General features: G+C 44.2%; 1 protein-coding gene across 1 annotated transcript in view; it reads right to left on the reverse strand.

The window, feature by feature from the left end:
- PYGL (glycogen phosphorylase L) overlaps positions 1-23,731 on the reverse strand; it is a 36,646-nt gene that overhangs the window by 2,936 nt on the left and 9,979 nt on the right. The window contains exons 4-19 of the mRNA XM_081122807.1: positions 22,371-22,474; positions 16,223-16,354; positions 13,012-13,123; positions 12,244-12,326; positions 7,654-7,797; positions 6,824-6,916; positions 5,967-6,113; positions 5,498-5,661; positions 4,918-5,032; positions 4,239-4,340; positions 3,695-3,842; positions 3,520-3,578; positions 3,276-3,417; positions 1,637-1,844; positions 646-780; positions 149-215 (exon numbers count right to left, since the gene is read on the reverse strand). Of these exons, the coding sequence (XP_080978933.1) occupies positions 149-215; positions 646-780; positions 1,637-1,844; positions 3,276-3,417; positions 3,520-3,578; positions 3,695-3,842; positions 4,239-4,340; positions 4,918-5,032; positions 5,498-5,661; positions 5,967-6,113; positions 6,824-6,916; positions 7,654-7,797; positions 12,244-12,326; positions 13,012-13,123; positions 16,223-16,354; positions 22,371-22,474 (1,955 nt within the window). The remainder of the gene's footprint in view (positions 1-148; positions 216-645; positions 781-1,636; positions 1,845-3,275; positions 3,418-3,519; positions 3,579-3,694; positions 3,843-4,238; positions 4,341-4,917; positions 5,033-5,497; positions 5,662-5,966; positions 6,114-6,823; positions 6,917-7,653; positions 7,798-12,243; positions 12,327-13,011; positions 13,124-16,222; positions 16,355-22,370; positions 22,475-23,731) is intronic.

The raw sequence follows: 23,731 nt of genomic DNA on the forward strand, positions 1-23,731 counted from the left end.
CTGATCAATGAGGACTTTCTCATCATTGATGTTTCTCTCTCTCTCTCCCTCTCCTTTCCTCTCTCTGAAATCAATAATAAAGACATATTAAAAAAAAATTACCCATAGTAAGCTGATTTACTTTTTTAAGTCTCAGCGGTATACTCACCATGTACAGCTGGCTGACTTTTTCTTGACACTTGACATACGCTTCATAGTCTGCAAACACTTTAAACCTGTTTTTTTGTGATTGGAAGGAAAAATCAGAACAAAAAGCTTCATTAACAAATATGTGTTGAGTCCATTTAAAATTCTCCTTTGCTTAATGTCAGGCATGGCTGGTTTACCAAACTCACATTTCTATTCACAAGAACTTTAAACAGCCCTCAATCTTTCTATGGTCCTTCCCACACGGAAGACCATCTCGTGGATGCATCTGAAAGCTGTGTACACCGTGGGAGCAAGAAAAGACGACCAGATGTGTGGGTCTTATTCTTAGCTTCCTAGCATTGCCAGCAGAGAATATCTAATTTTTCTTTCCAAGCCTAGGTTAGCTTATCCCATCACAGATCTATGCTCATCGACATGGTTGGGTTGTAGCTGGTTTAAGATGTTCTTGCTCCCTTTTCACGGCCAAAATAGCATCATCGTCTTGGGGGAACTCACCTGTCATGATAAAACAGCATGTTGATTACGTCTTTGAAGAGGTCAGGCTGCTTGGGAGAATAGAAGCCATTGTCAATTTGATCAATGGCCAGCTTCAGCTCTGGAAGTGCCTCGTAATATTCTTTTGCTTTGTACCTGTGGGGTGAGGGTGTGATAAGGCGGCGGCTCTGTGAGTGTTTGTGATTGATAACACCACATTAGCTGTGAAAGATGCATTCAGATACCGGCACTTGCAGAAGTCATAAAGTTCAATATGGGTATCAACAATATTTGACTAGATCCTGACATTTTTTCCCACTTAAAGTTGATTAATTCCTTGTAAATGAAGACACTGATAATAGATTAAAAAGTTCTAGTTGCAGAGCAATAGTCAAATCTGGTAAAATACAGTAAGAATCATTTCAAAGCAGACTTGACAGCTCTAAACAAGCATTGTGTTAAGTGAACCAGTTTTTGGACCCACAGATCCCCAAACTTGTTGCTACTGAGTTAAAATTTACTTCCCAGCATCAGGAAGTATACCTGACACCCTCCAAATTTTGTGACCCCTGTAGTTCCTTTGGGCAGCACTCTTTTATTTCTTGTTTGAATCCAGGTTAATAAACTTACCCAGACACTAAGAGAAACTATTCCTGGGTGCTTCTGTACATCCACACCTACCCCCTCCCACATTTTAGTCCATCTCTTTGCCATCTTAAAGGAGCACTAGATGTTTTAAACCTTTAACTAAAAACTGGTTCATCTTTTGATCAAGGTAAAAATCACAGGAAGCAGAGAAGTGACTAGCTCTGCACTGGCTGATACCAAAGAGTGACAACCCCCATGCACCGGGGCCCAAGCTCCTCTTTCACTTGCTGGGTTTCATAAGACTAGTCTGTGGCCGGGAGGCTCCTCTGACTTATGGGAGATGTCCACTCTCAAGTTTCATTGACTCAGCCTCAGTGGGATACCTGGGAGGGCAGGTACCCTTCTGGGAGAGCTGTTCTCTCACCCTTTCTTGTCCAAAGCAGCCACATCATCGATTCTCATGCCAAAGATGAACAGGTTCTCTTCCCCGGCTTCCTCTGCCATTTCCACGTTGGCCCCATCCATGGTCCCGATGGTCAGGGCCCCATTCAGCATGAACTTCATATTGCCTGTCCCCGAGGCTTCGGTGCCTGCCGTGGAAATCTGCTCCGACAGATCTGTGGCTGGAATGACTGCAAGCAAGGCAGGAATGTTAAAATGAGTGATTCTCTCTCTATCTGCTTCTATTTTATCTAAGAATTTATTTAGCTGGCCTGTTTTGATCACTAAAGTAGTACATGCCATCGAGATAAAAATTCAAATGGTGAAGGTCAGGTCTCACTCTTCCCCTCAACTCAGACAACCACTTTTGTCTGTTTTTGATGTGCTATCTTGGTGGCTATGACCACAGTGCTAAATAAGTGTATGCTTATACTACTCTTTCTTGGTCTATAAACTTCAAATAGCATCTATTGACCCTCTGCTATAAAAGCTGACACATTTCTCCCTTCCCATTTTTGTTACGGTTTTACTTTTATTTTTCCTTCTTTATAACTTTAAATAATATATTGAAACTTCTCTTTCTTGATCCTTAAAACTCAGTCTCTCCTGACTGTTCTTTTGCAATTAGAGGAAATTGGGTTGCCTGTGTTCCTTCTACTTCTCCCACCCTCCCACTTTCACTGCAGGGAAATGAGCCACATGCAACTGAGGTGTGTCTAGGGCCAGACACCAAGCCTCCCTCTGACCTTTCAGCCTGATTTACACACAAAGTAGTACTGCCCGTAGTCCTCCCAGCCCCTTTTCTCTGAAAACAAAGGTTGGGACTAATTCTCTGCTTTGTTTCGAGAGCTTATTTGTGGATTAGGTATGTCTTCGTTGGCATCTGTAGGAACCTGGCTCTTTTTCCTTCTTGCGGACAGTTCTTAAACAGTAACATCAGAGGACCCACAAACACCTCAGAAAGAGAAAGCTCCCTTTTCAATTCGGGAAACGGGTCAATACACAGCTGGCATTTGAATGTGGGTGGTGCTTTGTGGGCATGTGATGCAAATAAGCAAAGGTCCCAGTGGCAGAGAAAGGGACGTTGGCTTCTCGCCAGTCTGACTGTCCCCATGTGGGAACTCAACTCTTGATCTCAGAGGGGCATCTGAGGCACATCTGAGCCTCGTGCTCTGGCAGCCTGACGCCTGTCCTCATTCCCTGTTGCCACATGAACAAACGAGGTGACCAGAGGATTATCTGGGGGCTTGGTGTTCTATTGCAAAACTGGGACTGGGAACTGAAGACTTCTCCTTCCTTTTGTAGAGCACATTCAGCACTTTACCAAAACCTCAGGGCCACCCCCACCCCCCCCCAGCGCTGACCAGCTGGGAGGAAAATGCGCTGGCTAATGTATATTGCGATATTGTGAAATGCATACTGGGATACTCACTCTGGGGACAGCAATCTCACTGTCCGTGGGTCACCTTGAAAGCTCTTAGCTTAGGCTCGTATTCTGCCTGAGTGACACCTTCTAGCCCAAGTCACGGGCTCCCTGAGCTCGGCTGCCCCATTTTTCCACATCCCGTCACCTTTCCCTAGAACATGCCCTGGCCTTGCACGGTCTGCAACGAAGGCACTACCTTTCTCGGCAAGAGACACTCTGTAGTTCTCCAAGAAGATGACTTTCAGCTTGTTTCCGACCACGGGGTCACTGTTCACCACATCTGCCACGGACGTGATCAGCTTTATGATCATTTTGGCCATGTGATATCCTGGGGCGGCCTTGGGGAGGAATGTCGAGCATGCTGACAGGGCGGCCACGGGGAGTGGAGAAATGGCACGAGGTTAGGGCCCCCACATCCCCAGTGAACAGAATCAACTTACTTTGCCACCAATTATAACTGTTCTGGGCACGAACAGCTTCTTAGGGTCTTTCTTAATGCCTGAAAAAGACGGAGAAGAGGGTGGGACACGGGGCGGGTGGTGGCCGGGGTGGCGAGGCCTGCACCGAGTGCTGCTTCCACCTCCGCGGCGCCCGGTGGCCGCAGGGCCGACTCACGGTTGTACAAGGTGATCACGTGCAGGCAGTTCAAGAGCTGCCGCTTGTACTCGTGGATCCGCTTCACCTGCACGTCAAACATGGACGCCGGGTTGATCTTCACCTTGTACTGCGCCTCCAGGAACTGAGAGAACTTCAGCTTGTTCTCCTGTGGAGACAGGGCACCGTGGGGGCGTCCTGGTGACGCAGAAGCATCGGGGGGCCCCGCTTTAAAAACTGGAGTGGTCAGAGCATCGGCCTGAGCGCTGAAGGGTCGCAGGTCCCATTCCCGGTCCAGGGCATGTGCCTGGGTTTCGGGTTCACCCCCTGCCCTGCCCCCCTACATCGGGTGCACGCGGGAGGCAACCAGTCGCTAGATAATGTCTCTCTCACATCGATGTTGCTCTCTCCCCCCACCTCCCTCCTTCCCTTCCACTGTCTCTGAAAAGCAATGGAGAAAATATCCTTAGCTGAGGATTAAAAAGAAAAATAAAACAAAACCAAAAACAACTGGAGCCTAAACCCTGAAAGCGCGTGTCGGGAAGAGCCCGCACCGGAGCCTCACCTGCTTCACGTTGGCGATCTCCCTGAGGAAGACGTCGTCGCCCAGGAAGGCATGCAGCTTCGTCAGCTGGCTCAAGTCCTTCACATAGTCCTCCCCGATTTTCTTTCAGTTTAAAGGAAGTGGTGGCTTTAGTCAGGGGCGGCATTCAGGCCAAGTGAGCAGTTTCTGCCACTGTGGTGAGTGCTCACACTCAGCTGCATGAGACCAGCTCACCCACCACACAATATGCGGGATGGCTCCACGCACAGGAGAGGCTAGAAATGCTGTGCGGGAAATGCTTTGCGAGTATTGTCAACGTAGTTTAAGCGCTCTTAAGTGTTAAAAACAGGAAATCTACCTCAAGAGGGTGACAAAGAACCCAGGTTCCACTAGTTATTTATATGACTTCTATTGTCCTCTGTTACTAAACAGGGTTACCATCTGCCATCTGTGTGTCCTATGAATACTGTAGCCAGGACCAGGTACATAATTAATTGGTGGGGGCCCTTGTTCAAAAATTAAGCATTTCAAGATGACTGTAGCAGAGAATTAAATTACGCACAGAGCCTCGTGGGACTGCACAGGCCACACACTGATGAAGCCAGCCCTGCCACAGACTGGATTTGCAAGTCATAAGTGCGTTCATGCTCCTGCATCCCAGTCAGATCTCACTCCTGCCTTCTCGGCACTTCCCAGTTACCTCTGCTATCAACTCTGCGAGCCCCGGGTTGCAGAGTAAGAGCCAGCGCCTTGGAGTGATCCCATTGGTTTTATTCTGAAACTTGTCTGGTTCCAGCTCACTGAAGTCCTTGAATCTGGAGACAGAAGGGACACATCACTGAATCTGGCTGAAACAGCAGGTTCCTGCATGCAGGATGAAGTTCAGAGTTATATTCAAAAAAAGTGTGGGCTTAGAAAGATTAAATAAAGGTGGAGGGAGGGGCTGACGGCAGCTATGGCTGTCATTCTAAATAGAAATCCATTTGCAATTCAAAATAGTTGCAAGAAAAATTCCAAATCCAATCACCCCCATATGATTTTCTTGCACTGACGTATACACCAGACTTCTCAGCAGAATAATTTTACTTTTGGGCTCCTACTCTAGAATTAGGTTCAGAGAGGAAGGCCTTTTCTAAAGAGAAGGTGACTTTGTATAGAAAAAAATACTTTTTAAACATTTTGACAGGGCCTTTCCTCATCTCCACAGCAAGCCTGGATTTACTAGCACTGTTGCACTGATGAAGCAACGCCAGACCCACCACCAAGGAATGGATGCTCACACTTGGGTCTTCACTATGTCGGAGTGGATTCTGGCCACGCCATTCACGGCGTGGGAGCCCACTATGCAGAGGTGGGCCATGTTGATCCTCTTGCCTCCTTCCTCCTCTATCAGAGACATCCTCCTCAGACGGTCCACATCTTTAGGAAACAAGGCCGCGATTTTCTAGCCAAAGGAAGAGAAAGGCCTCACTCACTGGTCACTCAGGTTTAAAGCAACCTTGAACGAACATTCACTTCCCAAGCAAAAATTTGATGGAGCGAATATATAAAAACTTCAATTCCACAGAGAGGGGCTGGTTAGCGTTAGGGAGATGCCATCCCTCCAGTTTAGAGTCCCACCCAGACTTGGATACTTTCGATGTATCAATGATTGAAAGATGTTTAGGTCCGAAGTTTGGTAAGAGGGAACACCGTAGCCACCCCAAACCTCTCAGACCTCATTCTCATGAAACTCTCAAAGAGACTTACATCTAAATGCTTCTGATTTATCTCATAAATAATTTGCAAGTGTCGAGGAAGCAACTTCTCCACCAGCTCCACCGGCCAGCGCTCCAGGGCTTCTGGGAGCACTGTGTGGTTGGTGTATGCGAAGGTCTTCTGGGTGATCTCCCAGGCCTGAGGGAAAGGAAGGGCTTAGCTGATTCCTCTGCAAGAAAGGCTGCCCTGCCGGTGCACACCCCATCACACCCGGCCAGGCATTTCCTCCATTCCCATCTGTTTAACAGGACAATTCATTTGCAAGAGGACAATTCTATCTGTTTGTATATAGTTAGACACACTTGATTCCACTATGGTGGTCCATAGTGGAATCAAGTGTGTCTAGAATGGTCCAGAGTGGGAATATGTTTTTGGGGTACAAAAAGGCAGCTAGTTCTATAACTCATGGACAAAACTTAAGACAGCATGCTGATCAATCTTCTCTACTATTCTACCATGTCTTTTATTTTTTATATAAACAAAATTTGTAGAATAAAAACTCAAGGAATATTGTGAGACAGTACAAAGTATGTTTAAAATACTGACTTCCAAAGCTATAGGGCACTTTCAATGAACTGTATCCTGAGGTTAGAGAGCTTAATTTAGAATGCTTTTAGACACCCAAATGGTAAGTCCCATTAGGAATGTATTTGTTCATTTCTTGGTCTTAACTCCCTGTAAAGCAGTAAAGATGGAGAAATGTCAGCACCAGGGCAAAGTTTACCTCTAACTGTTGAAGTAGCAACAGTCACTTATTTTTAAAAAATCACAAAAGGAGCTTTTGGCAAAATCTCCCAACCACAGATATTCTGATTAATTGAAGGAAAACGAAGCCAAACTATCCAGACCTTGGACCAGGGCAATTTTTCAATATCCACAAAAATCCTCATCAGCTCAGGGATGGCGAGTGCAGGGTGAGTGTCGTTCAGCTGGATGGCCACCTGTGCGGAGGAAGAGATGTCAGTGTGAAGGCGACTGACGGCCCGGGTCTGGCTTCCTTAGCCCCACGCCTGCTAGGCAAAGGCCAAATGAAACGCCCACCTCCCATGGAACGCTTTAGCACGCTATACCTACTCAACTTTTTTTGGTTTTGTTAATTCTCACACGAGGATATTTTTTCCATTGATTTTTAGAGAGAATGGAAGAGGGGAAGTGAAAGGGGGAAAGAGAGAAAGAGAAAGAGAAACACTGATGTGAGAGACATCAAATTGGTTGCCTCCTGCATGTGGCCCGACTGTGGCCGGGGACTGAATCTGCAGTCCAGGTGCCGGTACCTGCCCCTGACCAGAAATCGAACCTGTGACTCTTTGGTGTGCGGGCCGATGCTCTAACCACTGAGCAGCGCCAGCCAGGGATCTACTCAACTTTTTTTTTTTTTTTTAATACCTTTATTGATTTCAGAGAAAGGAAGGGAGAGGGAGAGAGACATCAATGATGAGAGAGTCACTGATCGGCTGCCTCCTGCACGCCCCCTACTGGGGATCGAGCCCGCAACCCAGGCACGTGCCCTGACTGGGAACTGAACCTCGATTTCCTGGATCCTAGGTCAATGTCCAACCGCTGAGCCACTCTGCTGGGCACTACTCAACTGTTTTAGCACTGAGATAGAGGAGTAAATCTGATAGAAGTCCTTGTCCCCTCAGTTGTTCCCACCTGAGTTCACAGACTGAATACTTGCCTGATCTGGAAAGGCATCGAATGCAGTTCCGGCACTATCCGTGGAGCCAAACTTGGAGGCCTTGAAGCGTCGGATGACATCTTGCAAGGTAGCAGCCACCACGAAGTACTCCTGCTTCAGTCTGAGCTCCTTCCCTTCAAAGAACTTTAAGCCAGAGAGACTGAGTGAGTGGCTCGCATTGGTAGGTGTGGCCAAAACTTGGCCGGTGTCTCTGCCCAGAGAGCTGTAAGGCTAAAGCCCATGGACATCTGGCAGAAGATGGCAGGTTGGACACCTGGCCTTTGCTCCTTCCTGAAACTCCGTTTAAGTGACAGTAAGGGGATACTAAAAGGGCACGCTGATAAAGAGTGAAGGGAACGGGAGAAGACAACAGCAACAATTTAGAAGCTGAAAGCGGAAGAGTGACAACTGAGCCAGGAGGCCCAGGACAGCTGAATCCTGACTGAATATTGGAAAAGAGCCAAAAAGCGAATCAATTTATACATCAAAGCCCCCAGAGGCTCAGGAAATGACAGCACCAGGTCGCCTTAGGAAGTAGGGGTCAAGATGAGGTAAAAGGTCAGTTGAGAGCCTAAGAAGCAGTAGCCTCAGACCTCATCCCAGTCCCCTCAGCTGAGCAGTTTCCTTTCCCGACTGAAACAGAAGCTGCTGGCGTTGCTGTAGAGATGGTCAACCAGGGTCTCTGGACTGGAGGGCAGCAGGGACGGGTGAAGGCGGGGTGCCACCCCATACTGAAAATGCGGGGAAGGGTGGAAGTGAAAGGGTATGTACTGAATGCGGAGACTCTCAGTCATCTTCTCCCAACCAAATTTCAGAGCACAAGCAGTCGATATTAATTCCACCAGGAAAGAAGCTGCAAGAGTCTTCTCTAGGGAATTTGACCAGCCAAGAGGGAGACCTAAAGACACTGACAGGAGGTGCTCCCCCAGGAAATGGCCCCCCCAGATCACAGACAAACCCCACCCAAGTGTACAGTTACTCCAAAGCTTGTGGGTACCCCTTCCGTAAACTGTAATGGGCAGCTAAGAGTCATTAAGATATCTAAGAAAACTTTGTAAAAGAAAGATAGAGGTCAAAATAACAAACAAAAGCCAACTCAGAGGACAATGAGATTAGAAAAAAGAATATACAAGAATATTACCAATATCCTCAGATAGATTAGAAAAGATAGTGTATTCAAGAAATAAGATTAAGATGCTTTAAGAAAATATCTAGAGAAAAAAAGATTGCTTGGAAATTAAAGCATGTTGGCAAAATTTAAAAACCCAATAGAAGGATTGGAAGAGAGAGTTGCAATCACCCAGAAAGTCTGAGCAAATAGACGAAGAAATGATAAATATAAGAAAAAAAGGTAAGAAAACTAAAGGACTAGTTGAGGATGTCCAATAGTTCCAGACTGTTTCTTAGACAGCCGTAGTGCTATGTTTCCAGACGACAAGGATACCCAGGCTCCATGGGTGAAAACAGACTCACACCAAAGCACCCCCTTCCCAAATTTAGTAACTTGGAAGCAGGTGGCTAAGGAAAGGAAAGGAGGGGCTGAGTGAAGGCGGGAGGTGGGAGGGTATATTTAGAGAGAGGGAGACTAGAAGCTTTCAAAGGGAAAAAGAGCAGGATTCAAAACACAAGATCAAGAACCAGAATTGCATCAACTGTAATTTAAAAATTAAAAATAATTTAAAAAGAATCAGAATCGCACTGTACTTTTCAGCAATACTGAACACGAGAAGACAACATCAACAAAAAATCCGAGCGTTCTATATCCAGGCAAACTTATCGATGTGAGGGCAGGATAAGACACTTTCCGACGTGCAAGGTCCATACGTCCTTTCCCAGGAAGCCCCTGGAGCATGTGTATGAGCAAAACAAGGTAGTAAATAAACAAACAAAAAGAAATATGTGAAAACAAATGACCCCAGAAACTCAATGAGCACAGGGGTCCTCAGAATAACAGAGAAAGAAGACCCTGAGATGACAAGGGAGCCATCAACCAGAAGAGATCCAGAGGAGGCTTTTCAAAAAGACTGAGTTAACAGAATACCTCTTGTGTCTGAATATATCGAGAGGAAATTTCTGCAGCTGAGGGGCAGTGAAAGATACATTAGGGAAAAGTACTCAGAAACCCAAGCAAGCAAAACAAGGATTAACTCCAGGAAAAACAAAAACTTTTTAAGGAAAGGAAAAATAATTATTATATGATGACACACATGTGTACAGATCAGCATCCTGAAGCGTTTGCATGGTCATAATAATTTAAACACCAATTAAGGAGCTGGTGAAAATTACTATGCAATTATATGGAGAGAGAGGGGGTAAGAAATATGCGTTTGTGCGGTGAGGTGGGAGTTTAGGTGAGGGAGTGAGCGATGCTCTCGTCTTCTACAGTGGGGAGTCAACAAACAGTTGTAAAATGGGCAAACCAAGAAGAAACAACAGCATGTTATTAGAAATATGGAGGTAAGAATCCAGGAAAACAATGGAAAGCAAGGGAGGTAGTTGCTTCTGGGAAGTGGAAATGGGAGAATGGGAGACTACATTTTTATATAAGCCTCACAGACCTGTTTTTCTCTTTATGTGCATGTATAACTTTGATAAATATTTAAAAACCAAATAAAAAATTAAAAGTCAACAGGAAACTGGAATGATATCACCAATGAGAATTTATAGGTGGAATTTTTTTTACTTTCTTTTCAGTACTCTTTTATATTGCTTACATTTTTTCCTAATGGCATGTATCATGGTAAAAATTATAATGAGATCATTATTCTTAAAAAAAGAAAAAAAAAGCACTATAAATCCATCCAAAATAAATTTAAACAGTTATTGAGTTAGGGAATTTTTAATATCCCAGAAATAAAATGATTAAACATAATCGCTGACCTCAAGAAGTTCAAACTACTGGGGGGGGGGAGATGTGTAAACAAGGCTTTAAGTAAAATGTAATGATTTAAAAAAAATTCAGGTTATATTTTAGTATATACACAGTACTTTGGGAACCTGGGTGCTCAGGTAATTTTTTATCTAAGCCCGGAAAGATGAGTAGGAATCTGTCAGATGAGCACAGAGGGCCAGAGTCTTCCCTGCAGGAGGAGGAAGCCTGGGGAAGGCCGTCAGGTGAGAAAGAACAGGCAGGGCAAGTTGCCCTGCACATCGGGACCCCACTGCCAGGGCAAGATCATGGAGCGTGCGTCAGAGAACTCATGATGGTATTAACAAAGAACTTAGAGAGCACATTGAAGATTCTGTACTTCTCTTAGAGGTGATCAGAAGCCTTCAAAGAGCTTTAAGCAAGAAAAAAATATCTAACTTGTTGCAGAGGGAGGACAGATCCTTGGAAAAATCTCATCTGGACTAGGGCATGGCCAAGTTGGGGAGAAGGAAGGAGCTTGTTCTTGTAATTACAGTTCAAAAATGATTTATTAACTTGTACTTAGAAACAAGCGCAAGAGAGCTACCCTTCACTCAATGGATTTAGTCAACTTTGCACCTCATGCTAACTTAGTAGATGCTGTCAATTGCTGTCGATGATTATTTCCAACTACGGTTACTGCAGACAGCAGGATGGAGTTCAAACCCCTTCCAGTTAAACAATCCTGCAGGCTGGGATTGGCGAGGCAGGGTAGCCCCCAGACTTGGAAGGGTTCTTGCTTTAACTGACCATGAAATAGAACCACCTTTTGCTTTTGGGTCAGAGATTTCTTTGAAATGTATTGAAGTCACAATGTTTCTCCCAAAGGAAAAGTAACACACACCAAGTCCTGAAAATGCTACAGCAAAACTCACTCCTCCTCAGAGACTGCGGTCTAACACCAAGTGGGCATCTGGCCTGGGTGCTCAAATCTTTATGTCCTGGTCCCCAAATCTTTGTTTTGTGCCATCTTTGTAGAGCAGAGTACTAATATGGTTAATTCTGAGATTATTATTATTATTGAAAATCATTACATCTTCAAAAAATGATTTTATCCATGTAGAGGTTAAATATATTTAAACCAAATAAGAATCTATAGCAGTCATCTAAGATTCCATTCCAAGTGTTTTTTGTTGTTGTTGTTTTTAGCTAAGCTATTCTTAGTGTAAATTTAGGAATAATCACTATAAGGAAAAGACTAAAGTGATGAATAAGTGGGACAGGAAACAAGTGTTTGCTCCAGGGTCAGCTCCGAGGGCCAGGGCCCCACCTCCCCGGGGGTCAGAGGGCCAGAAGAGCCTAGTCATTGAGGGGAAGAGCCAGGCAGGAAACCTCCCCAGACTCTTGAGTGTGGATGGAATTTCTGTTTGGAAAGCAAGCAGGGCTTCAACTCCTCCTTTATATCCAGGCTTGTTTTGAAATCTGTTTACAGAGCTTCCCAATTAGTCATGGGGTCACTAATCAAGGGCAAAATACCAATTCTGACTCCATGAACTGCACAAATTTGTTTCCCTTACTTGTGTGGGAGGGGAAATCTAGACAGCTCAGGAAGAGATATGGAGATTCCTTTGCACCGAAGAGGCAAAATCAGTCTCAAAGCTGTGCTTTATGGGGGCTACCGAACAGGCGCTTCTAAAATCCGCTGCTCCTGTTTCCCTTGAGAAAGCAAGCTGACCACTCACATTATCGTTGGGATAGAGGACCCGGGAGATGTTCTCGGCCAGGTTTCGGTCCAGCACAGCCTGAATGTAGTCTCCAACGTTAACTGAAAGGAACATTAGAAAACTGAGCAAACGGACAAGCCAGCCACTGCCACCAAAGTCCCTCGCCCTCACCTGATGTGTGCTGCGTACCATGGGGGATTCCCAGAATTCCCCAAATCCCAAAAGGATTTCAATAAACCCTTATGCTGTGACCCACATGGCAGTCTAAGGAGGCCACACTGAAGGACGGCTTTTAAAATGTCCTTTAGCCCGGCCGGGCGTGGCTCAGCGGTTGAGCATCGACCTAGGATCCAGGCGATCGGGGTTTGATTCCCGGTCAGGGCACATGCCCGGGTTGTGGGTTCGACCCCCAGTCAGGGGGTGCAGGAGGCAGCCAATCAATGACTCTCTCATCACTGATGTCCCCCCCCTCTCTTTCTCTCTCTCTCCCTCCCTTCCTTTCCTCTCTCTGAAATCAATAAAGATATATTTAAAAAAAAAAAGTCATCCATACTTGCTCCTTCACGTGGCTGCTGAGTCACCGAGGAGTTCAGATCAGAAACTCAAGGCTTTTCTTTCTCAAGCTCAATCTGCTTCTAACTAGCAATCAAAGAGAAACTGTATGTCCTAGTCCCCAAGACCCTTGCTCTGTGCCACCTTTCCAGAGCAAAGTACTAACTTGCTTCTGAGATCAAAAAGATTAAGCGCACGCTCTAAGGAACAAGGGCCCCCCCGTGCCGCACTCACAGTCTTGGAGGTTAAAGTCGTTGGGCGCCCGAGCAGACCAGAGGCGCATGGTGTTGACGGTGTTATTCATATACCCGGGCACCGGGGTGTCATAGGGCAGGGCCAGGACCACCTGCGGGATTAAACCGAAGTAGTTGCTCACCGCTTCCCAAGTGTGACGATGTAGGTTGAACAAGGGGCTGGGGGATAGCAACCGGGAACCTGTTCCTGGCTCTATCACTGACCCAAACTGAGTAAGGCCTAAACCAACACGGGGGCCCCGGGGCCGGGCGGCATCAGGGGCACTGCGGATTCTCCTCCCCTTGGGACAATCTGGAAGGCTGGCAGCATCCAGGCCGATGGTCCTCTGTGTCATGTCCATGTTGACTTCTCTTTGTGCCCCTTGCCTTGATCTGGACGCGGATCTTTTATGTATCAGATCAAGCCACTGCTCTAAGAATAATAAAATATGATGTGCCAACAAAGTGACTAATGTGAATCTGTACCCATTAAAAAATGGCAATCAGAATAAGTTTAGTGTAGGTTATTCAATGATCTGATTTCAAATACGGTAAAAAAATCAATGGAACAGGAAGTGCATGAAGACAGATTACACATGATGTTTAAAATGCTAGGCTAGGTTTTCCACAGTTCCGCGAAGAATAGTTATGTTAGTGATCTGAACAAATCAGCTGATAATTAGCTGAGATGGGTCTAAGAAGTAAGCTTTGGACAACCTAGTTCAATCTTTGTGGCAGTCGTTGAAATAGAGGACAGGAAGATGACCTGTGTTTCATATGAATTTAAAATGTATGGGGAACAGACTCATTCTATTCCCTGCCTTACCAGGCTCCAGCTTTAAAGGAAGGAAATGACAGATTAATTGAACGGGAGGACGCTAGAGATCACTTAGTGCAACCCTCTCCATTTGGACTTGAGGTGAATGAGGCTGAGAGAGAAGTGACTTGTCCAAGGTGACAGCAGTAGGGGTGAAATCCAAACACAAATCTCTTTGAGTCTGATGAATTATGAATGAACGAAGCATTATAGCCTATAACAATCAATCATACATATTCAGTCATGCTTTCGTGGCACCATGACCTCAAAGTAATAAATCATACTTCTCTGAGTATCTTTCACTAGGCAATAAAGGTCTCTGGTGGTTTTTAAAGCAAGTTGTAATCAATCAGGAAAAGTTGTTTACAGAGTGGGGTGGAGCCTGGGTTCAAACACAATTTGTCCTTCTGACCCTGGAAGCATCATTGAGGCAGCTGGGGAAGCACATGGCTCGGATGTCCCTTTAGAGAACGTCAGGCAGGACTGCCACCTCCGAGTCCGGACAGAGGCCGTGCTTTCCCTAGGGTGCTACCACTGTGCAGAACGAGAGCTGGGACTCCTCGTGAGCAACTCTGAGCCTCAGGCCCCATCGCAGCCTGGCCCCCTGCTCAGAGCCACACTGCTGTCTGAGGCTTTTCCTGAGAATCCTCCTTCCTTCCCCTTTATTTTTCAAAGGTGTCACACCTTCTCCTGCTCTCCCTACCCTTTATCTCCCACAGGCATTTCCCTAATATATCACTTACACTCCTAATTCCTTCTGGGGTCTGCTTCTCAGAGGATCTGAACTGACACAATGAACTGCTCCGTTCACTGGCAGCTGCCACAGCATGCGTACCCCATGCCTGACCTCAGGCCCTCTGACCCTACCAGCTACAAATCTGCGCTGCTCAGTGACGGCTTGCATAAATGCACAAAGTTCTGCACTGCTTGGGTCACTCACCTTATATTATATCTGCCCCATAACCGTGCCTTTGTGGGCACAGAAAACGCTCTCTCCCTAATTCCATTTCTGGATATATCATGAAAATGTCTAGAGGTGCTTTGTAAATACAAGGTAGCTCAACAGAAGGGCCTGCAGGACAAACAGAATGCTTCCAGGGTCGATCGTGTAAAACTGCACACATTTAATCAGATCAGAAGCCACTGGAAGTGTTAGACACCAAGTCTACACCAAATACTTGCTAGTTTAATACCAAATATATGCATGAATTCTTTGGATATATTCACAATTGACTTATTTGCAGTTCTCCTGATCATATTTGTAACCAGTTGCAATATAGGTTGTTGTCTGTTTAACTGAAATAATAGAGACCATCTTAAAATCACAGTATTAGTTTATTCCCTTTATCATTATACTATGACCTGTTTTTAGCTTCTAATCTGTCATTTCGTAGGCTGAATAAATTCATGTTTAGGCAGGAAAACTCCTTTTAAAAAGTCTTATTTTTCAGAACTGTGAGTGGCTTTACACAAATTAGCAGAACAGACAACACGGGTCTAGGCACTTCTAAGACAAAATGAAGCCTTCATTCATGGGTAATGATCCACAACCAACGGAACTGACTATTTACAATACTGACTTTCACTCCCGGTTTTGACATATAATGACACTTACTTGACCTTTAACCGTTTTCTTTAAGCTTTCAAAGAATGACCAGTGATGCATCTTTTCCAGCCTGAGGCCATATATATTAAACAAGTATCTCACGTGGAGGCTCCAATGACTGGACGGTGCCGTCCAGTAGTTAATGAGGGTTATTTATCGGGAAGTATGAAGAAGCAAAGCACAAACCACCACTGGTGGTGCTGAAAACTGAACTGCTCAGCGATGGGGTAACACTCGAATCCAGTGGCCACGACATCAGTACACTTGTCTGACATTAGCATTTTTCTCTTGGAGTGATTTGGCACAAAATAATGGACTACATTTTGCAATATTTTGCATTATTTTTGACTTTGCAATCAATAGAAACTTTGGCAATTCTTCGAAGAATGACCTCAGTTTTAAAATATTTACCCCTGAGAAGTTATAAGTAAATAAATGTACATGTGGCAGTGGGTGAAGAAAGACCCTGAAAGTTATTCTCTGGGTATCAACAACTTTATATAAAACTGGAGAGCTGAACATACGGGGATTGTAGAATTGATTAACCTCTGGCAAAGCTGACTGCAAAATGACCCTAGAGATTCACGTGACCTTGGGGAAGTCACTCGTCGCTTAGCCTCAGCTTCCTCGTCTCCACGGGAGTGGGCTGCACCACGCGGAGTTGCACATTGATTTATAAAAATATAGCCTATTGTTCAACACACAACATACGGTACTTGATATCATACGCACGTTGTACATATTCACTGTGCCGCGCTACGCAACGGCTCAGCGCGAGGACACTGATACCTGGGTGTCGATCCACTTGGTCCCCGCGCTGCTGGGCTCTACCCTGCCGTAGAAGTGCACAGGTAACATGAACTCGGGGCGGGCCTTTTCCCAGGGGTTCCCGTGCCTCAGCCAGTCATCTGCCTCTTCCACCTGCGAAAAGGACGTGGCTTACAATGTACCTTTTTAGGAGATGGGGACCCAGCTGTTCCCATGAGATCAAACTAAAAATATCTTGAACTGAATCAATTTGCGAATATTGTTTCTGCAAGAAGAGTGTTGGCTCTCAGTTCGTGGTTGTTACTGTCTTACGCCTAAATCAACACTTGCTGAGGCTGCTCTGAATGTTTTACACGTATCACTGCGTTTAACCTTCATAGCAACCCTCTAGGGGGAAACTACGATGCCTTTTATAAAGATGAGAAAATTGTAACTTGCTCAAAGTTGCATAGATTGTAAATGGTGCAGCTAAAATTTGACCTTAGGTGTGTGTGTTCCAGTGCCTATGTCTTAACATTGGTGAATACAGTTGTCCAGCCTGGGCGAAAGAGAGAGGCCCTTCGGGGATGTTCACAGTGGGATACCTGCACCTGATGGGTCCTAGATGATGGTTTCAGTCAAGATGCTTGTGCCTACGATTCACAGACTCAGTTAAGAAATGCGTCTCATAGAAAGCTCCCTTAATAAAGCTGATTTCGGTATAGGTACAGAAGACGGTTACATTTTGTTATCTTTGTTTAATTTAATCCTTAGATAATTTTGATCTGATAATGATTATTAATTATGGTTCATTTGAAAACAACATACTAAGAGGAAAGTAATTTACTGACAATTTCAATATCTTACCATCTACTTATGTTAACTGTAACAAAATATTTCTTATAAAAGTTTTAAAATCATAATTTGTATTTAGGGTATACTAAACATCAAATGAATTTTGGTTTCATTAAACAAACAAAAATATCAAGAACAATAAAAATCATACTTTGGGGGATGTATTTTTACTGTAAACATATTTGCAAAATGTTTAAACTATTACATATATTTAAAAAAAATAGAATTGTGTTTTGAAAAGAAGGGAGGGGTAAGTTTTTTTTAGTACAAAGTCCCCTTGTCAATGAGATTAGAACATGGTTACTCAGTTTTAGTTTAAGAAGATATTGTTTATCAATTAGGACACATTATGGCTGGATGCCTCATGATCACCTAAATATGAGTTTAATGCCTACGCCAGGCACCATGTGGAGAGAGAAGCAAACACAGCTACTGTTTTTTGAGATATGAAACAGAATATTAATGTCAACAGCCAGATAAGCAAATACACATTCATTTATTTGAACAGTGATCGTGACTTTGTACCAAGAAAGCCAGTAAGCCACCCATTAATATTAATCACCAGTATAATGATGAATGAAAAGGGGACTCATAGAAACAACATCCTTAGGCAGAAGATGCAGGAGTCAGAGAGCTGCTGGAGGCAGGAGGGTGTTTCAGATGCAGGATGAAGCCCAGGGAAGGCTGGAGCTAGATCTGAGCTAATGGGCCAATTCCACCTTGTTAAAATGCAGATTCTCAGTCAATCTGAGGTGGAGTCTGAAATTCTAAATTTTTAACAATTCCCCAGGGGCTACATGGTGCAGCAGAAGCTACGTGGTGATACAAAGTCAGTAACTATAATTCAGAATTTAGACTTCCACTATCCTCGTAATAAAGAGATCAAAAAGTTAAATTAAAATTGAACACGGACACAGTTGGATTTTATCAGCTGATAAGGAACTACGTGTTAACAACTAGAACTCTAAGACAAATAAAGGAAGACAATCAGAAGGGATCAGAGCATCCTGACTTACAAAACACTCTGTGCTGTCCTTAGGCAAGGGCAGGATGGGGCTTTTCAAACACTGGGCAAAGTGTACACCACTTCCCGCAACAAGAACGAACCACAAGGCCCGTTTGCATCATTTCGGCACTCAAGACTGTTGTAAAACACACCTGAAGGTTTTATACGAAACAGGAAGGTGATGAGGCAGGTACAGTTTTCCCCCTCAAAAATCAAATGCACAGGAGAACTGGCAACATATTTTTTGCTGAGAAATGCATCAGGATCACACTGTCCTGCCCTCAAGCAGCTTGAAATATTTCCAGCAGAGAGGATGGGCTCTGGGAGTCCCACCTCCAGCCTTTCCCAGCCTCCCACGAAGTCAGAGGTTGCCCCTCACTCTCTGTGACTTGTCAGCTGCTTACTCTTAATGCCACCCAATGTTGCTCTTATTTTACCCTGCCAAATAATGGCTGATTTTCATTTCACTGGGTTAATAATTTCTGTAGGAAAACAGACTTCTACAGCTTGCTGTTCCTTGTTTTTAGTCTCCTTCTGATTCAGTAAGGAATCAGTTAATAACTGCCTCAATTTTACAAAGCTTGTTTTTAAGGTAAATTGAAAAGACAGGCATTTCATAACCACAAACTGGTCTGAGCAGATCAGAGGAGAAAGAAAGAACTCCCCCAACCCTCGCCCCCCAGGCCACCACCCTCACTAAATCCACATGAGCTGCTGGATGGTGATAAATCTCTTCTCTACCTTGCTTTTTTCCCAATGAATCAACAAGGTGGTCTGTAAATTTAGGTTTCCATGTGGCCAGTGATCCCTGAGTGCAGGAATATGCTGAGCCATATGAAGATAGGGAGCAAGATGGGAGAAGAGCTTTCATTTACATCCAAGTGGGCTGCTGGACCTGAACATCCCAGATGAAAGAACTGAGACAAAGCCAGCAGGGCTCCTTGGAGGAAGGAGCAGTATGCCAGTCTGGGTGGGGGCGGAGGCCTGGACTTGGCACCTCCCTGGAGGAATTACTCAATGCAATCTGTGTTCAGCCAGTGTGGAAGCAGAGGTCAGCTCAGGGGGCTCTGCCAGTGACTGAATTCTAAGAAATGCTTTCCCCTCAACTGTAGGGTACACAGGACATGAAGAACCAGTGAGCAAACACCAGCAGCAGTCAACAAACTATGCTTTCCTGATGGTACAAATAATTGAAAAATGTTTCTGGGAATGCCAAGAATTCAACAATGGCAACCAAAACATTGCTGGCTAGGTAATGGAAACTTTGCATGACTGGTTATTGCAGACTTGGCATGGGCTCCAATAGAGAGAGGGTCCAGTAGACACTGTTTGGTTCAATTCCAAGATACCTACTGTGAGTGCCTTTCTACTCAGAATTTTGGCGCGTGACTGTTAAACTTACTGTGAGGTTGTTGCAATCATCACCCCCCCTTTTGCTCCCATAGGCCAGTTATTTTCATAGAGGACTATTACTGATCCTCATTAAGAGTTGGAGGTATGTCAAGAATTTTAGCAATAAAATTATTTTCCTTAGGGGGGTTCACAATGAACACATTATTACTGCAAATCTTCCTTGAAAAGGGACTTCAAAAATTAAAACTCCATCAACCTTTAAAAACCTTCCCAGCTTGCATAATTTTCAGTCTTCTCCATATCTGTCATCGTAAGAGCAAGGACGTATAGGATGTGAGCAGGGTGTGACCATACCATGAAAAGGCACGCTGGCTGCTTTCCTAGATTTTTTTTTTTATGGAAATGGTTTCTCTGTGGTACGATGTATTTTATGTTTGCTCACTAAAATCCCATCCTGGTAAACAATGGATGTGGCAAATGAAATTAAGTGTGCGTCTGACTCAATTTCAAGTCATGATAAAAGGAGTGATGATCCCTAGTGAGGCTAGCTTTGGAGGCTACCACAAAAGCCACTTGGTCTCTATCTAGAAGAACACTGGATAGTATATAATTCCTGGGTCTGATGGGAGAGACCTATACTTCCTTGGTATGACAGGAGAGAAAGGGATGATGTCTTGGAATAAAGACCATTTAAATGTAGCAAAGGTAGTACAAAGAGAGTAGGTGTGATTAATGGTGGTCTTCCAGAAAATTCTGGGGAAAATGCACAGAAAAAGATTCTTTTGAGATTGATCAGCTGAGTTTCTTTAAAATCTTTCACAGGAGAGTAGTTAAAAGATAAATGAAATTCTTAAGCCTTCTGGGGTACAATGAGCACCATACAGGGTGCTTCAGAAGAGAATGGATGCCATGGATGGCTTGGTTGTGTTGTGTCAAAATGTTGGTCATACTGGAAATGCCTGCTTAGCTGGCTAAGGTTCTCACCATGTAACTCTATTTCACTGGGGAAGGGAACTAATTATTATTATTTTTTTAAATAAGTTTTTTATTGATTTTAGACAGGGAGAGGAAGGGAGAGGGAGAGAAACATCAATGGGCTGCCTCCAGCATGCCCCCTATTGGGCATCGACCGTGAATTGCACCAGGACCTCTCCGCGCATGGGGGGATGCTCAACCAACCGAGCCACACCAGCCAGGGCCAATTATTTTGTTTTTATAGCTTTTTATGACTCTAAAATACACACTTTTTATGGACTATGAGACATGTAGAAGTGCAATTAGAAGACAGTAAACGTCACCTGTAATCCTGTTTCCAGAGATAATTACTGTTGAAACTTTAAGGTATTTTTTTCTAGCGCTTTATCTTTTTGGCTGCCTTTGAATAGTTGAGTTCATACCATCCATATGATTCTATACCTCCTTTTTTCAACGAACATAAATAAATTCCCATTTCATTAAAAATTAACTAAAATATAATATTAATGGCTACATTAATATTTTATCATATAATACCACAATTTATTAAATTATCCTCCTTTTCTTAGGCAAAATTAACATTTTATTGAATGCCTATTTGTGTGCTGGACATTTTACATATTTTCATAATAATTCTGTGAAGCTGGTATGTCCGTTTTGCTGATGAGGAAAGTGAGGCTCAGAGAAGTTAGGCAACCTAATTGAGGCAACACACCCTGTAAGGGTAATGAGTTGCAATTAGGCCTCAAATTAAAAATTAAATCTCAAATTAGGGCCCAAATGCTTTTTCCTACACAACGCTGCCTCCTAATTTATTTAGAAGATACATTGGTTCTTAGCAAAATTTGGAAGTTTATCTTTTAATATGTTCCCAATAGTCTCCCTCTAAGACTTTTTCCTTGATGCATTCTCTCATCATACCACATCTTTTAGTTTCTTCCTTCCTCCGCCCAGAGAGTGTCCAAATACTGAGAGAGGGAAAGAGAATGGCAGAGGGAACGCTAAGCTTCTTACCCTTCCTCTCCCCTGGGTTAGCTCCAGCCTAGGTGCCCCCACCCAACCCCTGAGCATGCTGCCCTCAGACTGATTCTTGGAAGTATGGGAGGGGCTCAGAGAACTCAGGTTTTTTGAAAAATGAATCCAGTATCTTTTTGTTAATGGTGGTGTATGTACGTGGGACAAAGGTAGGAAGAGAGAAAGCCTAAATCACACTTGGCATCAGGGAAAACTGTCCACATGAGGGCTAATTGTAGACTTGAAGAGTTTGCACAGATAAGAGAAACGAATTCCTAAGAATCTGATTTGGTTATATAACAGTCATTTGTATGGCTTGATTACTGCTTGTGCAAATCTGCAGAGTACTAGAATGATACATGTATCATGATGAACGTGAGCAGGATTTATTTGATGGAACAGCTAACAAGATGGCCTGCTTTCATCTTATTAAAAAATTAGAATGCTGAGCTTATGCATCTTATAAAATAGGCATGTTAAGGAGGACAAGGCTGAGTATAGAAACGAAATACTGAACCTGGACCTGGAAACCTGGGGACAGACCCATGTTTGCCAGCAGTGTGCTCTGAGGTAACTCCATTTCTTAAGAGCCTCAGTTTTCTCACCTATAAAATGGCAACATGCCCCGTACCATGAAAGGTTACTGGGAGAGATCCTAAGTCAAAAGATGTGCGCCTCTATTTTGCACGCTTCAGAGAACAGTATGCCACACATTGGAGGCGGCCCACATTCAGGGAGTGAGAGCACCCTCGAGTCAGGCACCGACCGCGTGAGATGCTATGGGTCTGGTGGTGAATGATACTGGCAGGCTCTCTGCTCTTAGGGAACTCACATCCCAAACGGGGAAGCCTGACAGCATTCACTGATGTCAACCAAACGCAAGGGAAATTAGTGAAACTCCATGTTAAATGTCTGTAAATGATAAATCATCCAGAACACTATAAAGGCGTATTTTAATGACAAAATTTAAAAGGATGGCTCACATACCTGCCATCCATCTCGGATCTTCTGATTGAAGATTCCGTATTCGTATCGAATGCCATATCCATAGGCGGCAAGTCCCAGAGTTGCCATGGAATCCAAGAAGCAGGCTAAATTAATCACAACACAAGTAAAAGGCAGAGTCATCAAGGTTAGTTAAAAACATGGCAGCCACAAAACATTTTTCTAGGAGAAATCACATTTGTATTTTAAAGCACAGAGTCTGCTGTATAGTGGTATTAATGTTTTAAGTAACATTCTTTTAAAATTATAAAATGAATACTATAGAAAAGTTAGAAAATACGAAAATGTATAAAGAAGAAAACAAACATGATTTATTACTTCACTATTTAGAAATAACCAGTGTGTACATGTTGGCGTTTCATTTGGGAACAGGTAAGGAAGCTGGCGTGCATCAGCTAAGCCCATTACCGTGTCCGTCCCTCACACTGCCCTAAGGAAAGCTGTCTCCGTAGCTCCCTGCTTGAAAAGACAGCCCCAGGAGAGTGTAATTTACCTGTGACCACCTGACTGAGCAGCTGGACATCTGTGGCTGGCTCTCTTTCTGGCTAGAATTCCAATGTTGCTCAGATATCAGGTGGCCATAGGCGACGGGGGGAGAGGGGGCTGGACTAGAAGTGACTCTTGTTTAACTAGTCTAAGCCTCTACGCCAACCACAGTCATTCTATTTCCTTCGCCAGTTATTGGTTTTGGCGTGACTGTGCAATGACACTCAACCCAATCAGAGGTGCCAGGAGGTCTTCTGGGTGCGGCGAAAGATTTTCCTTGCCCCTGCCATTGTTTCTTCATGGGGGAAAGCCAAAAGCACCAGAGACGCAGAGTCCTGACAGAACCACGCTGCTGAATAAACTAACCTTGGAATGGCCCAACCTCTGGACTTCTTGTTCTGTGATAACACATGGCCTTCTTGGCTGAACCATTTTTTTGGGTAGGTTTTCCGTCAGTTGTCACCAAGAACATTAATGACAGAGCGTCTGATCCAGAGCAGCCAATGAACAGGCTGGGGAGGGATCTGGCTGGTGGCCAGGTATAACTTGAGGGCTTATACTAATCAGAGTTTCCCTCTAGGAACTTGAACAGAGAAATATACAGAGAATGAGGAAATACACAGTAGGACCTAAAATTGAAAAGAATGTTGAAAACTAGATTAAACAGAAAGGGACTGAGTTGGGTTCGCGTTGGAGCGCTCTAACAGAGACCCACGAAGTCAATGGCCAATCCTTCAGGTTACTGCAGCATCACAGTGGTTTTCTGGTCCCTGTGTCGCGTGGCCTGGTTCTGCTCCAGGCCTTGCTCTCTTTGAGCTGTGGCTATTTGTCCTTTCCTGGGTCCTGATCAAATTACC

Source organism: Miniopterus schreibersii (genome assembly GCF_964146895.1).
Source record: "Miniopterus schreibersii genome assembly, chromosome: 1".
In the NCBI taxonomy this organism is placed as follows: Eukaryota; Metazoa; Chordata; class Mammalia; order Chiroptera; family Miniopteridae; genus Miniopterus; species Miniopterus schreibersii.